Genomic DNA, 17,151 nt, shown 5'->3' on the forward strand with positions numbered 1-17,151 from the left:
GGCCTGACCACTGCCTTATACAAAAGGATAATCACCTCCTTTTCTCTGTTAGCAAAATTCCTGTATATCACTGACAAAACCCCATGACCTACTCTGGCAGCCTGTCTGCATTGCTCATAAAACTTCATATTTGACTGCACAATTACTCCCAGGTCTTTTTCATTTTCTACCACCCTAAGCATAGTACCACACAGTTGGTACAGTCCTCTGGTTTTACTTCTACCCACATGCAGTAGTTTGCATTTGTCAATGTTAAACTTCAGTTGCCACTTCTCAGCCCATCTGCCCAAATTTTCTAGATCCTGTTGCAGCAGCACACTGCCATTAACAACCCTGCCAACCTTTGCATCATCTGTAAACTTTGATAATGTTTGCAGATAAAGTTTGTAGATATTCACTAATCGAATAAAGGAAGAGAGAAATGCAAATTACACAGATGATCCCATTTCATATTCTTATGCCAAATGATATAAGGCTGAGAATTCCATGATGGTCATTTTGGCATGAGACCACACCAAGTTGCAATCTGAGATGTCTAGAGATCCACTAATGTTGTTAGTGAGTAAAAAATCAAGAGTGTTGGCTGTGTGCTAAGATTCTCTGGCATCCTGGTAGGTAAATGTACAAGCTATATAAGGTCATTAGTAATTGCAAAAACCTCAGCACCTTGACAAGCTGTCGAGGCTTTTGTGATTCCGTATAACTAGAAAATGGAAGTCATCTTGGAGTTATGGACATTAATATCAACAAAGAAAATTTAGTTTTTTTACATACCTTGGACAAGACACCTCTTCTTTCGGACCAGTAAACATTATTTTCATATACATCAAGTGCAAAAGATTCAGGACTTTTGACATGGTTACCTCTGTAAATCTCTTGGTGATCAGAGCCATCATAGTGAGCCACATGGATAGATCCAGATCTAGAGACAAACCATTATATAAAAATTTAAATTTGACATTAGGATATAAATCAAAATTATTTATTAGTAAATTCTAAAATTTTTCAGAATATGCAAAGCACTGATGCAAAATTTTTTCAATAAAAATATGGTGGAAGTGGTATAATTTTTAATGATGACTTTGGATGTGCTGCCTGTTTTTCCTTAGCACCCTCAGTTAAGTTATTTCATATTTCAGTTTAAGTACTTCAATTTTGGTCTATCTAATTATATTTTCCAACTAATATGAACCAACTAATAAGTACAAAATTTTAGTTCATATTAGTTAGACTGCTGATTGAGAAATTCAAGAGTCATGAGTTTTCTAGACCTTGTTGCAGTGGTCAGTTTATACAGTTTCTAGACTATTTTGCCTCACCTGTTTACTGCATGTGAAAGATATAGATAAAGCAAATCTCATAGGCATATCAATCAGTTGGAGTGATAGCTATGTCAATTAAAGACATTGCATATTACTAAACCCATGCTCTTTTTATAGTTTTTGGTCAACTGCAGTTGAATGTACTTTTAAAATATCATGTCAGTGTTTTAATTCACCAGACAGATTGTGTGTGTGTGTGTGTGTGTGTGTGTGTGTGTGTGTGTGTGTGTGTGTGTGTGTGTGTGTGTGTGTGTGTGTGTGTGGTAATAATACAAAGGTCACAGACAGACTATATCATCCTATTAAAGAAAGAATATGAACTTTAATTCACCTAATTTGCAATGACTTGTGCTGATTATGTATAGCATATACAAGGAACTTGAAGCTTGGAAATCGTTCAACAAAGCTTATAGAGATTTCTGAGCCACAAGAGAGCAGAGAACTATCAAATCTTGAATGACAATTTATTACAAAAATACCAGTCTTGTTTGCAATACGTCTTTAAAAATACACTTCCTTCATTTTCATTTAGACTTTTATTTTTTTTTTACAGATAACCTTGGGAACATCAGTAATGAACACAGTGAATCTTTTCATCAATTTATTGCTACCAGAGAAATGTTACTAAGGAAAGTGGAAGCCCAGTATGCTGTCAGACTATTGCTGAACACAAGTCAGGGCTCTGATCATTACAAAATAAAAAACAAACAAAAAAAGAGAGAATTTTTAGGCCATTTATTGTAATACAGGTGACCCCCGCTTAGCGCTGATAATTTGTTCTTGAAAAACAGAGCGTTAAGTGAATCAGCACTAAGTGAGCGCCGTATTCCCATAAGGTAACATGTATTTGTGAGTTGTGGTCTATTCCATAGGATATTTTCTAATCAATAACAAATGGTAGTGAGAATATAAGCACCAATGTCGGTTAAAAATATTTAATATTCAAATTTTTGTACATATAAAATATTCTACATTGTATACATATAATTATGAGGTAATTAACTAACGAAAATCATGAATTTATTAATTTGATGGCCCTGTGCTCTTGAGTTTTCGTATCTTCGGACTGAAAAATTGTCAATTTTGGGTTGTGCTTTGGCCCTCTTCCTCTCATTGTTCAACATCATGTAGGGATTCATTTCTTTCTTCAAATTTCTTATTACCTTGGAACTTCGTTCCATGTCAGGGTCGTTCTCCTGGAAATAATCACACATTTTTTCGAAGTGTTCAAAAGCTTCACTAAGTCCTTTTGCAGTCAGCAACTTCATCAGTTCTTCATCTATAGTATCTTGATCATCATCTCCCTCTTGTTCTTTTATCATTTCCATTAGTTCTTCATTAGAGAGGCCGTCATTGTCGATCATCTCTTGTACGTTGTCATCGTTAATTTCATGTAATCCTGCTTCTTTTCCGAGCTCAACAATTTGCGTTTTAACATTTTTCAACGGAATCATCAGGTTCCTGGGAATGCTTTATGCAATTTTTCTAAACTTTCCTCCACACTCCATTCATGGTGTTCTGAGTCACTTCATCCCAGGCACTTGAAATGTTGTAGATGGCGGTTTTAATGTTATAGGATTTCCAAAACTCCTTTAAGCTCGGTACATTTTCAGCGTTGATGGCTTTAATAGCTTGGGAAAAGGTGTTCCTTATGTAGTACGGTTTAAATGTGACAATTACTCCTTGGTCCATTGGTTGGATCAGAGACACAGTGTTTGGAGGCATGTAAAAAATTTATGTGATTGTTCAAGTCTTCTAAGCTCTCTTTGCTTGGGTGTCCTGGCACGTTGTCCATGATTAGAATTGCTTTATAACCAATGTTATTTTTTGCACAATATTTTTCCACTGCAGCACAGAAGAACTCAGCCTACCAATCAATGAAAAGCAGCCTGGTTATCCAAGCTTTTTTATTAGCCTTCCAGATTACAGGTAGATTTGATTTAGCTAAATCTTTTAGAGCTCTTTGATTTTTGGAATGGTAAACTAAAAGGGGTTTTAATTTAAAATCCCCCGCAGCGTTACCACCCAACAACAAAGTTAACCTATCCTTCGCCGCTTTGAAGCCTGGCATGTTTTTTTCTTCTTTCGATATGAAACTTCTTTTAGGCATTCTTTTCCAAAAAAAGACCTGTTTCATCTATGTTAAAAACTTGTTGAGCAGTATAGCATATCCCTCTTCAATAATTTTAACAAATTCTTTTTTGAAAGTTTCGGCTTCTTGTTGATCTGCACTTGCGGCTACTCCCTGTATTGCTACGTTGTGCAGGTTATAGCGCTTTCTAAATCTATCAAACCAGCCCTTACTAGCGTTAAATGGTTCCACATTTTTTTCGGGGTGAGCTTCCTTCAAATCGTCATATAGGCTCTTCGCTTTTTTTTTAATTTTTTTTTTTTTATGAAAACCCCAAACACGAAGGTATCAAAACCTATAGTACTTAGTACTGTGCATGGGTTGAAGGAGAAGTATGGGGGGGGATGCCGGAAACTTTGCTCTAGAGACTAAACATGGGTTTCACACTTCAAGCCTCCAATAAGCAAAGTGGTGGTATTTCACCGGTTGATGAAAGTCATCTACCTGGCTTTTTTTTTTTAATAATAATTGAACTTAATGGAATTCTACGTTGAATGTTGTCTTCAATAAAATTATGTAGAAGTTTCTCTGTTTCAATCATAATAGCCAGCCTAGCCCTGGTCAATTTAGTTGCCTGCAGGGGAACAGCTGTTTTTCCGGCTCCTAAAACTGATTCTTTATTTTTTATGATTGTTCTTACAGTTGAACCTGCCAGTCCTAAATTATTGCACATATCCACTTGTCGTTGACTGGAATCAATTCTCTTCAAAACGTCTAATTTAATTTTCAAACTCAATGTTTTTCTTACCTTTCCAATCTTTGTATCACGTCCACACATTGTTGCTTTTTCATTCTTATCTGCCATAACTCTCTGCAAATGTAACTGCATTGCACTGATTGTGGTATGATGTTCGAGTACAGTAAACTGTCCATAGGTCTAACACTGTATGCACTGAATGATATCTAGAATTCCTCTAGCAAGTGAGCTGAAGACGGTGACAAATGTTTTATTTATCTGAAAAGTTCGATTTTACCGTGCAGTAAAATCAAATGGTTGTTTATTGCATGAAAAGTACTGTAATCAATTATGGTGTGAGTCATGGAGAATGCTTTCTGCTTCAAATGGATGGAAAGCACTTGTCAATATTCCATCTGGAAATAATGCCAAGTGGCGTGAAGACAGTAACAATAGGTGTTTTATTCTGAGAAGTCCCATACAGTAAAATCAAACAGTTCAAGTTACCCTTTATGTTACCGAAAGTAATTTGTTACGGTGGGGGAATGTAAACTGCTTCTAACAGATGTATTTACCAATATTCCCAAAGGGGATAATCTCAAGGCAATGCAGCGTAGAAGACAGAATGGAGTATACACAAGGCCATTTGGACAGTAAAACAAATAAATTTTATGTACTTCGGGTAACCACACGGTCAAAGGAGTTCAGAAGACAAGAGAATACAAGAAACAGCACCACATTTAGCACTCATGGGATTGACTGTGTGAAAAACATTTTGCAAGTTACAGTTCCCACAGTAAAACAAAAGAAGAGATAGGGAGTAAATCTATTTTTCAATATGGTATACAGTATCTTTCTATTACAGGTCAGAACAGAAAAATGCAGACTTCGCAACAGCATTAGACACTGGATAGTAAATTTTTTCAGCTTGCGTACTAAAAAAGAATTTCTCCCTTGAAACTATCCACACCAAGAAAATAGAGCATATTGAAAGGTTGAATTTTGTACATAGAGTAGAAATTATAAAAATAATTACTGTAGTTAATTTCATGGTAGCTATTTTCTCCTTTCGCCAAAAAAACAAACAAAAAGGCTTAAAAACGGACTGGACTGAAGCAGGATTTGTCAAAAATTTAATCTTATGCTAGTAAAATAGCGTTACAGTGAGTTTTGACAGCATTATAGTGAGATACAGGTTATAATATAAGAACAGCGTTATGGCGAATTAGCGTAAAGCGAACCGTGTTATAAAACGAGGGCCTGCTGTACTTGATAAAATTTAATTAAAACGAGGGCCTGCTGTACTTGATAAAATTTAATTAAAAACTTCAATAAGCAACAACTTGCATTCCTTTTTGAATCTATAGGTGCCTAACACTCATAGATTTACATTTATTTAGATAGATTTATTTTGATTTAGATAACACTTTCTAAAGCTAGGGATGCTAGGCACCCTCTATAGTACTTATAAAGGAATTTACTCTATAAAGAATTTACTCTATATTCCTTTACTCTATAAAGGAATAAATGAGGAAGAAGAAAAGCTAGTTCTGTAATTCTAGAAGGCAATTCAGAAGAATGGTGCCCATGAAAGTATCTATAGAAAAGACATTTAGCAGAAACAGAATGTTTATGAGACAGAGTGGAGAGACTTTGTTGGAGATAAGTCATTAATTAACCTAACTGCCCTCTTTTGAATGGAATTTAGAAGCCTGAGACAAGTTTTGGTTGTTTAATGAAATTTAGAAGCCTGAGAGGTTTTGGGCAGCATTGGAATCCAAGGATCCTCTCATAATTATGGACAAGGGCTTGCTCACTTCCTTTGCTGCTGGCTCCTTAATGTACATGGATAGATACCATCCACCCTAGGAGCCTTTTTTTGTGTGTTAACTACCTATGCAAAATACCTATTCAGTTTGTCAGTAGCCTGGGTGGGATCATTGACAGTTTAACCACTGACACCAAGTGGAGCAATGTGATTCAACCTATTCCTCCTATTAATATAAGTAGTCTCTGCTGATTTTCTTGGCATTCTTTTCCAGACTTCTCAAAATCTGCCATAGCTTGCCTAACCTCCTTTGTGACTTGATTACAGCCTACTTTATATCTACCATATGCTTCTGGATCATCTGATAATTTCTATGCATTCCAAGCCTTTTTTCTTCAATCCATTTAGGTCTAAACCTGGAACAGTATTTCTTAGTTGGTATGAAAAGCCTAGTAGCTTCTACTTCCCTGAATGCTTCCCATTTAGAATTTGCTTTAGGTAACATCATCAGATAGTCCTATTCCACAGAATTTAACAACTGTCTGAGACCACTCTAGTCACTCTTACAAAATCCCTTCCCTTTACCCTTGACAGTAGCTATGTCATTAAGTAAATCCCACAAGAGCACAGAGCATTTTTAACCTGCAGATTCATAACGTATAAAGAATCTCAGCTGATAATCAGATCAAGAGTACTGATCTACTACTGTGTCCAACTGACCAATCCTGAAGTTCTAGTCTATATCTGGAAAGTTAAAATCCCCCATATTATAAGAAATTCAGATTTACTGGCCCACTCTATTTCTCTGTAAACTTGTTTATTATACTTATCACACTCATTAGGCCTATAACATACTCCTCCTCTTATATTTGTTTTCTAAGTGTGCATGTCACACCAAAATGACTCAATACTGCACTAACCACCCATGTCAACTGGTTACACTGCCTTAGATTTAATATGCTTCTTAACTAAGAACATAACCTCCTCCTCCCAATAGGGATTCTACCCCAGGGCAGATTTTTTAAAAATAATGGTGGTAAATGCCAAAGAAGACAATTTTCATGATTGCAAAATGCAAAATATTATTTTAAAAATTTTTGTTTTCATTTTGTCTTACAAAACCATACTCAATAGTCCATGTCGGTTTAAAAGAGCAGATGTCATCATCTGTAGCCTTTTTTATGAATTTTTAGATGCTGACATTTTTTTGCTCAGTGCATGATAAGAGGACATCAGCTCTTTAAATTAATATACAAGATTAAAATAAAGGAATCTTTACTTGCAATAAAATCAATGCAACTGACTTACTCATTTCAAGATGCAAAATTATAATGTTACTGAAAAATGATTCAAAGATAGCAAGTAAAACATCTAACTTTGAACCATTCTAGACTAAATGATATTCATGTTTGAATTTAACTGAAAACAATCTCTGTTTTTACTTCATTTTTACTGTGCTTTTATTTCAATTAAGCGAACATAAGTCAACATAATTTAAAAAACAAGTGATTTCCAGAAAGCCTACTATTTTTTTTTTTTATTTTAAACAGATATACTGTTAAAAATTCAAAACATTTATTTACACAGTTGTTTGTTGATAAAAAGGTTTGGCTATTAAATAATGATACTGTTGCAATAAAATAAATATAATAAAATATTTTTAGCTTACAAGTTAACCCCTTCCAAATAATTGCCTTGGGGATTACACACAACATTCCATACATTCTTCCAAGATCAGAAATATTTCTGGAAGTCATCTTGTGTAAGACCTTTTAACACTTCAGTAATTTTTTTCTGAATGTCTTCAATGCACTGAAAATGGGTTCCCTTAAATACACTTTTCAGTTCATGGAGAAAAAAGTCAAGGGGTTAGGGCTGACAAGTATGGTGCATGTTCACATGAACAGGGATTTTTTTTGTCAAGAAGCTAGGAAACAGAGAGCACACTGTGTACTGGAGAACTGTGTGCATTGTTTTGATGGAGCATTCAACCATCCTTCCACAATTCAAGTCCCTTCTTCGAATTTTGTCACAGTCTTGTCAGAACTTCAATATGGTATGTTTGATTGACAGTCTGATTTGGTGGGACATATTCAGCCATAATAATATCTTTAATATAGAAAAAAAAAAAACAGGAAGCAAGATTTTGATATTCTTGCTTTCTTTTTTTGGTCTGGGGAACTGTTTTGTCTTTCACTGCACTGACTATCTTTTAGTTTCCTGGGTTGTACTGGAATAGCCAACTTTCATCACAAGTAATTATGGTACTCAGAAAGTCTGGGTGTTCTTCAATTTTTTTTCACAGCATCTTCACAAACGTTGAGTCTTCTCATTCTTCGATCTTCATTCAAAATTTTTGGAGCCACCTTGGCACACACTTTTCTCGTGTCTAAATTTTGAGTTAAAATTTGCCTCACTGTTTCTTTGTCTATATTGCATTCTGATGCACCCATTCGAATTCTTAAATGGCGATCACTTCTAATCAATGTCCTTATCAGGTCCACATTTTCACCAGTTTTCATGGATACCAGACAGCCTAATCATTCGTAGTCTTCCATCTTTCTTCCTTCTAAAAATCTTTTATGTCATTCAATCATGCAAGCTAGCATCTTCCCAATAAACTTGACATAACTCATCACTTTTAGTGGGGGTTTTTTTTATTTGTTCAACTGTTTTGTCTGTCATACACAAGGTAATGAAAATCTGTCTCACTGCAGAGCAAATGAGCATGTTGGAATGTGACTTGACAGACAACTATGGAAACGTTCATGGCCCACTGGACCTTTCCTAATTTGTAATGGCTGTGTATGCAGTCTCATCATTTAATATCCGCACCTCATAATTCTTTGTTTACTAACAAAATTTCTCAGTGTGCCGTGTACACACACACACACACACACACACACACACACACACACACACACACACACACACACACACACAGCCCACAGTCTAAGGAAAAGCAACTGATATTTCGAGGCAGGAAGTTTTTAGGAACAGTTTAAGCCATGAAAAGAAACTGAAATAGGTTTTTACGTTTTAACTTGAAAAATATTATATTTAGACAAAATTTAAGAAAAGTATGTTCATCCATATTGGTGAAATAATTCTTAATGATTCTTAATGCATGAAGAATCACTGCTGATAATCAAATCAAGAGTATTACTCCCTCTAGTTGCCTCCCGAACATGCTGATGTAGAAAACAATCATCCAATAAATCCACAAAAGCCTTGCTAGTGTGTGAGTGACCAACCCACAAATTCCAGTCAATATCTGGGAAATTAAAATCCCCCATTATAAGACTCTCTGATTTACTGGCCCACTCTTCCCTGTACAGTTTCTTATTATACTCATCAGAGTCATTAGGCCTATAGCACACTCCTACTCTCAATTTTGATCTCCCAATGCTTATGTCACACCAAACTGACTCAACACTGCACTGTCCAGCGATGTCGACTGGCTTCACTTCCTTTGTTTTTATGTGTTTCTTAACTAATAGCATAATCCCTCCCCCCTTCCTATCCTGTCTATCCTTTCTGTAGACGTTGTACTCCCCAAATTCCAGTTCTGCATCCCTTATATCTGTGTGACACCACGTCTCTGATATCCCAACAATATCTGCCTTTGATGTTTTGAGCAATACCTCAAATTCATCAAATTTATTTACTAAACTCCTAGCATTGGTGTACACGCAAGTATACCTGCACCTGTTTCTATTCTTAGCTACCCTAACACAACCCATGTGTTTACTTGTACCGCAATGGCTCCCAGCAGTCTCTGAAATATCATGCATCTTGTTTTTCAGGCTTCTGCTCATTCTAATAGAAGCAGTGCAAGAATCTCTTTCACCTCTGCCAGTGGCTACTGTCAATCTATTGGTCTTTGTCTCCCCCCAAGCTAGCAGTTTTCCGACCCACCTAACACTGCCTCGATAGCATCAGCAAATATTCTTGCACCCTTTCTATTTAAATGTATCCCATCCCTGTAGAAACAATCTCTCCTGTTAACAAGTACAGTCCGGGCTGAAAAAAAATTCTACCCCTTGAGCCTTGCACAATCTTTCCAGGGCCGAATTGATCGACAAGGCTCTCATCATATACTCCCTCCTATCGTGTCTGGGCAGAATTGCAGACACTTTCAAATTCAACCCTAATTCTCGGCTTTTGTTCAACAGTGACCTGTACTTGTTAAGTAATTCTGCCGGTCTCCTACTCTTAATATTATTAGTGCCAACGTGTACAACTATATCACCTTTTGTGCCCTTAAAAGATGATATTCGCTCTACAACGTCATCAACCTTTGCCCCTGGCAGACATACCCTGGTCCTGTTCCACCTATCCTTTTTACAAAGCATGTTCCCCGTTTCCCCTGACAATAGAGTCACCAACAACTACTAGTTCCTTCGGGACCAGCACATTCTGCCTTGGGGGTTGTCTCTGTGTCACGTGATGCCCAAGTGTAAGCTCTGACATTGATGTGGGCAGCTGAGAGCTTGATGGGCCCCTCAATTTAGTTTCTTCGAGGGCATCCACCCTGTCCTTCAAGCTCTCATATAGGCCCACAAGAACGCTGAGTTGTTGCCTGATATCGATACACTACTTGCATCGCGCACACACAAAGACATTCCCCATGGCAGTATCATGTCCCGTACCCGATTGCTCTGCAAACATCAAGCAAACAGTGCATTTTATAAGGCTGTGAGTCAGAGGACAACTGCCCCCCTCAGTTCTGCTCTGAGCCACAGCACTTCCATTAGCTTGAGCCTTTTGCTTTGCTGCTCTGGTCTGAGTCATGATTCTATTAATTTATTAATTAATTATAATTAATTATGTTATGTTATTAATTATGTTAAATATAATTAATTATATTACATTTGTAATCTAAGTCGTTATATGTATTTATTTAAAAGTACAATTTAACTGCTAACGAAGTTCAACTAACGCTATCTAGTACGGTATATAACTATCGTATCACAAAGGCGGGAAAGTTACGAACAGTGAATCTACGGACACTTAAGTATTAATTAACTTTCAAATCTCGCTGTCTCAATTCAGAATAAACTAACGATCCTTACTAGGTCTATAAGCTACTTACAGAAATAATTCGATGTAAAAAATATTCAATCAAGCGGCTAAATATGGCTAAAGAACTTCTCGTTCAGCGGAGTTGCAAACATGTGGATACCCTTACTGATACTTTTATGCAATTACAAGGCCGAGTAAAGAATAAATACACCCATAATGGGCATTTTGACCTGTAGGCAGTGTAATCTGCCTTTAATTTCTTAAAAAAATCACAGATTATTCTCAGACATTTCATGGTACTTCCTGTTTAGTTTCTTTAGTGACTGTAAAGACAGCATAACTTGTAAATTATGCTGACTTCACATAAATTCCATTCCACACAGTTCAAAGTGCTGAAATATGCTAAAAGAAATATTCAACCAATCTTTTTGGTACTTTTTGGTAAAAGTACTTCAAACTTTAAAAATAAAGAGCTGGATACCATTAATAACAGAATATAAGCATGGGGGAAAAATAATCGGGATCCCTGATAACACTGTTCTTAGTAAAGAGAATTAAATTACAGGGACTTTTATGTTATCAAAAACATATGAAGTATTACTGCCACATGACAACTCCTGATTCCAATGTTAAGTAATGTCATTTAACAGAAAAGGAATTTACATATGATATTTATATTACAACATAATCCAACCTTCCATCAACCCAGTATATGAACTGGGTGACATAATCCACAGTAACTCCATTAGGCCATCCAGCACCATCTATAAAGCTCACGTCAATGAGTGTCATTCTGTTATTTCCTGCCATGTCACTTCTTTCAATCCTGGGATGATCATCATTCCAATCAGCCCAAAACATCAACCTGAAAAGTTATAATACATTTAATAAAGAAATGCAAAATATATACATCCCTGCTTCAAGTAACATAAGTTCAGGAATTCATTTCATGAGTTCACTTCTAGAAACTTTTACATCAACTAAATGTCTTAAGCCAGATAATTAACTTTAACACAATCATAATGTTCTAATAAATACTTTCTTGAAGGAAAAAAAAAGGGGGGGGGGGTGAGAAACATTTTTCTTGCAAAAAATGGATTTGAACACTAAATTAGCATGCAAATATAAATTCAAGTAAGCACAAAAAAAAAAAAAAAAAATTAACATAAAATTGTTATATAAGTAACTTAAATCTTATTTTTGATACTTCTGGGATTGAGGCCAGTGCGTGGGACAGTATATTTTCATGGTAGATTAGTTTTTGAAATTATTTTGAGGTGTTTTTTTTTTTTTAATTTTAATATGGTAAACTGAATTTAATATGTATTTTTAATTCCTATAGTCACAAAGTTAACTTTATTTTTCATTTAGATAAGTATTTGGAAAGCTACAGCTTAATATTCAGATAGCCATTGCTAACCATCTGTTAGCAATGGCTATCTGAATATAAAATTGTTATATTTATAGTTGATAAATTATATTTTGGCAAAAGTGTAAATTTTGTTCAGCAGCTTAAATTTAATTTTACTAGTGGTTAAAAGTTTTGCCAGCAGTATCATTTCTGTAACATTTTGTTAATTTAAATTCTATAGTACATTGTAAGTTTAAATTTGTAAAGCATTAGCAAAGGCACATGATGCAAGAAAGCAAGCTTTCTTGCATCAAACAAACCAAAAAAAAAAAAAACCTTATTTCACCCATCCACTCGTTCCAAAATGTTTGTCAAGTTCTGCCTTAAATCTATTTAAGCTATCAACTTCTACAACAACAGATGGAAGTTTGTTCCATCAATCAACCACCCGCTGGCTAAAGGCAAACTTCCGCACATCTATCCTACAACTGTCTTCCCTCAATTTGAATTTATGCCCTCTCAGGCAATTATTCTGAGCAAAAGGAAGAATCCCATCCGCATTGAGCATGCTGTTTGTTTGTTTTGTTTGTTTTTGTTGTTTAGGAGCATTAGCAACTAAGGCCATATTGCTCCGGGATATGCGGTGGTCATTCCCTGACCTTTCCGCATCCTTCATATTTGGTGGCGACGGGCTCGAACCCCGGTCTAATCAAGAAGCGTGTGCTATGCACTGCTGCTCCTTCCCACCTGGCTACGGAGGCGCCATTGAGCATGCTCAAACCATTCAAGGCTTTATACACCTCGATCAGATGGCCTCGCAGGTGCCTAGTCTCCAGACACTGTAATTTGCAAAACTTAAGCCTTTCTTTGTAAGAGCAACACTTTGTTCCATTCGCTAATTTTGTTGCCCTTCTCTGTACTCATTCCAACAGCTCTACATCCTTCTTAAAATGAGGCCTCCAGACCTGTATACAGTACTCTAGGTGTAGCCTGACCATTGCCTTATACAAGGGGATAATCATCTCCTTATCCCTGCTACAAAAATTCCTGTATATCACTGACAAGACACCATGGGCTACTCTTGCAGACCATCTGCACTGCTCAGAAAACTTTATATCTGCCTGCATAATTAACCCACGTCCTTTTCATTCTCTACCACTGTCAGTGTGGTACCACAGAGTTGATAAATTACTCTGGGATTACTGCTTCCCATATGTAGTACTTTACATTTGTCAATGTTAAACTTCATTTGCCACCTCTCAGCCCATCTGCTCAACTTTTCTAGATCCTGTTGCAGCAATGTACCATCATTAGTGTCATTAACAACCCTGCCACCCTTCGTATCATCTGCAAACTTGAACATTAAGCCTGATATACCATCATCAATATCATTAATAAATACAGAAAATAACAATGGACCCAATACTGAACCCTGAGGGACTCCACTAATAACATTAGTCCACGAAGAGCAGTGTCCATTGATTACCACTCTGTCTTCTCCCACTCAACCATCCCTTTATCCCACACTGCTCCATTTTGTGTAGCAGTCTTCCATGTGAAACAGTATCAAAGACTTTTCTAAGATCCAAATATATGATATCAAAGTTATTCTCTGCATCCGGTTCCTTTGTGACTACATCATAGTATCCAATCAAATTAGTCAAACATGACTTCCCCTTAACAAAACCATGCTGTGTCCGAGCTATAACTGAAGTCTTGTCTAAATGATCCTGCAATGCTTCTTTAACCAGTGCCTCCATTAATTTCCCAGGAACAGAAGTTAAACTAACAGGTCTCTAATTACCTGTGTCTCCCTTTGATCCTCCTTTGTGGACTGGGGTCACATTTGCACATCTCCAGTCGATCAGTACCTACTCTGAGTCCAGGGAAGCTCTCATATTTATGGCTAAGGGTTTGCTTACTTCCTTTGCCATCTCCTTTAATATAACTGGATAGATTCCATCCACCCCAGGTGCCTTTCTTGTGTTTATCTTCAACAATTTCTCCTCCACTTTACTTTCAGTTATTACAAGATTATCTAGCTTACTGCCAGAGTTGAATACACCTCTGGCATTCCCCTCGCTGAATAACTCCTCATGTGTGATATTCATTTTGTTTGTTAGCTACCTGAGCAGGATCATCAACAGTTGAACCATCGATATCAAGTGGATCAATCTGATTCACCCCCTTCCTTCTAGAGTTTACATAAGTAAAGAACTCTTTGCTGTTTTTCTTTGCATCCTTTGCCAAAGACTTCTCGGATTTCCAAAGTATTTGGAAAGCTACAGCTTAACCTTCAGATAGCCTTTGTTATTGATATTTTGGCGGAAAATTCCTAACTTTCATTCAGTAGTTTAAATTTAACTTCTTTAATAGTTAAAAGTTTTGTCAACAGTTTAATTTCTGCAATATTTTTTAAAAATATTATACTATAAATTTAAATTTCATAATCATTGTAAAGTTCTAATTTTACTTAAATAACGGCTGCTACAAGATCCACTTACAATACAAGATCCAAGGATATTGGAAGTCAGACGGAAAGGCCTGTGGGCATTTCTGGTGTGAGTTACGACTTTGTCATTTGTATAGTCTATAGTATGTATTCTAAAGCTGTTCTAGTAGAGAAAGAGACCTAGCTCGACTGAAAATTCTTTTCTTTGAAACCAATGTAAGGGGTGTACTGATCAACTAGAATTGGTGCTTTAAAAGAATTCGTAGATCGTAAGGGACTCAGGTATCTCATGTCCCGTCAAGTATTCCACCTCCGATTTGGGTCCCAGAAAAGAACAGTCAATTGCAGACTACTCTAGTAGAAGGTAATCTAGTTTCATTGGGAGTCTATTGTCAGAGAAATAGGTAACATTTTTTGTAATAAATATAGGTGGTCCAGAATGAGAGTGTGTTTGCCAGGTGCAACAAATGACGAAGTTACCAACAGACTGTCGGAATTTAAGGGAGGCAAAGAGAGCATTATTATTCAAGTGGGGAGGATTAACAATATTAAACATACGCAACCTGATCATCTGTTAGATAAATACAGGACTAGTCTGAGAAAATACTGCAAGTTAGGCCAGAATTTGTACGTGTCTGCAATTCTGTTCAGACATGGCAAGAGAAATTATATGCTGTAAACCTTGTGGATTAACTCAAGTCTTGAGGTAATCAGCAAGACTTTAGTGGGGGGGGGGAATTTTTTTATCAGCACAGCCTGCAGTAGGTATAAGGAATCTATTTTGCAGAGATCATATTCATTTGAACAATGGTGGTGCAAGGATTTTTGCCAGTATCACTGAGGAACTGGAGGGTTCAGGAAAATTGCTAGTTGGGGGGTATGGTAATTTAGATCTGCATTGATCTAATGATATAAGTCAAACTACTTCTTGCACCCACCTCAAGAATTCTTGTTTGTTACTACAACAGCTGATGTTGATAAGATGTTCTGAAGATAGCAATGTTTCACATGAGGGGGGAAGATAAAGTGCGGATACAATCCAAAATAACTTGGGGGGGGGGGCTCAGGATAGTAAACTACAGAAAATTACTCAGTTTTAACCATGTCCACAGGAATGTCATGAGCATTTTCAATAAAATGACTGACTTTAAACTCCTGGTTAGGATAACTAACATTGATATAATAGAGCTAAGTGAAACATGGTGCCACTCGGAAATTGGGGATGACAATTTTCACTACAGTAGGTATAATGTATTTAGGAAAGATAGAAGAGATGGTGAAGTCTATAGTGAAGCACATCACTGAGGGGACAGATAAAATGCAATTGTTCTCATGCTGTGTCCTGGCAAATGGTCTGCTGCAAGATTAGGAAAACTACAATTAGTTCAATGATGACCACTCTTTAGGTATGCTGCAAATATAGCATCTTTCTTTCCTATATTATATGATGTCCTTATTTCTTTTAATCTCTACACTTTACTTTAAATTTAATCCAAAACTTTATAACACCTGCAATGTATAAACCAATGGCATGCTTGCAGTGCCAGGTTTAGTAATACAATAAAGATTATTTCATTAAGCAACTTCAAGGAGCTACTAGAGGAATTGATGGTAAAACAAGCAAAATATAAACAGTAATTTATTTATTCAAATATTACTAGAGTATACCATAAATGTTAAGATTATATAATATTTTGCAAACCTATCTTTCCCCCGAAAGCCTCTGTTTAATTATATAATGGATCTTTCTTTATGGCCTGAACTCTTAGGAAAGATCCGAGTTCCTAGAAAATAACTGGGGAAAACCATTTCTGAGAGCTATACACTACAAGAATACTTACCAGAAGAAATAATTTAAAAAAAAAAAAAGAGAGAGAGAGAGAGAGAGAGAGAGAGAGAGAGAGAGAGAGAGAGAGAGAGAGAGAGAGAGAGAGAGAGAGAGAGTAATGTAAAAAGGAGCAATATTTATTCCTACTCACCCCACACTTGGATCTAGGGCAATGCTTCGTGGCTGATCTAATCCTATAATAAGTGCAGTACGGAAACTTCCATCAAACTTTGCAACTTCGATGTTATGAACTCTACTTTCAATCCAATAAATATTTTTCCCCACCCAATCTACTGCTAGCCCTTCCACTCGATATAAAAAGGTAGATATAACAGGTACCACATCTTGAACACCTATAAAAGAATTTCAAATAAACAAAGTTACACTGTTCGTCTTACTTCTTCCTCTACCCTCTCAAACACCATTCACTAAACTAGTTAAAGATCACACTTTTGTTTTTTAACCTAAAACAACACTTATCACTGAAGTTTGGATTTATGAAAGATTTACCTTTATTACCGTATTTCTCCATGTATAAGACACACCTTTTTTCGAAAAATTTGGGGTCTAAAAACTGGATGCGTCTTATACAGTGGTT

At 36.3% G+C, this 17,151-nt stretch overlaps 1 protein-coding gene across 1 annotated transcript in view; it reads right to left on the reverse strand.

Annotated features, from left to right (window-relative positions):
* The window catches only part of LOC150075770 (prolow-density lipoprotein receptor-related protein 1-like), a 308,354-nt gene that overhangs the window by 231,970 nt on the left and 59,233 nt on the right, over window positions 1-17,151 (reverse strand). Inside the window, exons 4-6 of the mRNA XM_090387878.1 lie at window positions 16,705-16,906; window positions 11,617-11,787; window positions 775-922 (exon numbers count right to left, since the gene is read on the reverse strand). Of these exons, the coding sequence (XP_090244004.1) occupies window positions 775-922; window positions 11,617-11,787; window positions 16,705-16,906 (521 nt within the window). The remainder of the gene's footprint in view (window positions 1-774; window positions 923-11,616; window positions 11,788-16,704; window positions 16,907-17,151) is intronic.

The sequence above is a fragment of the Mastigoproctus giganteus genome, chromosome 13 (assembly GCF_048544385.1).
Source record: "Mastigoproctus giganteus isolate SK-2022 chromosome 13, ASM4854438v1, whole genome shotgun sequence".
Lineage (NCBI taxonomy): Eukaryota > Metazoa > Arthropoda > Arachnida > Uropygi > Thelyphonidae > Mastigoproctus > Mastigoproctus giganteus.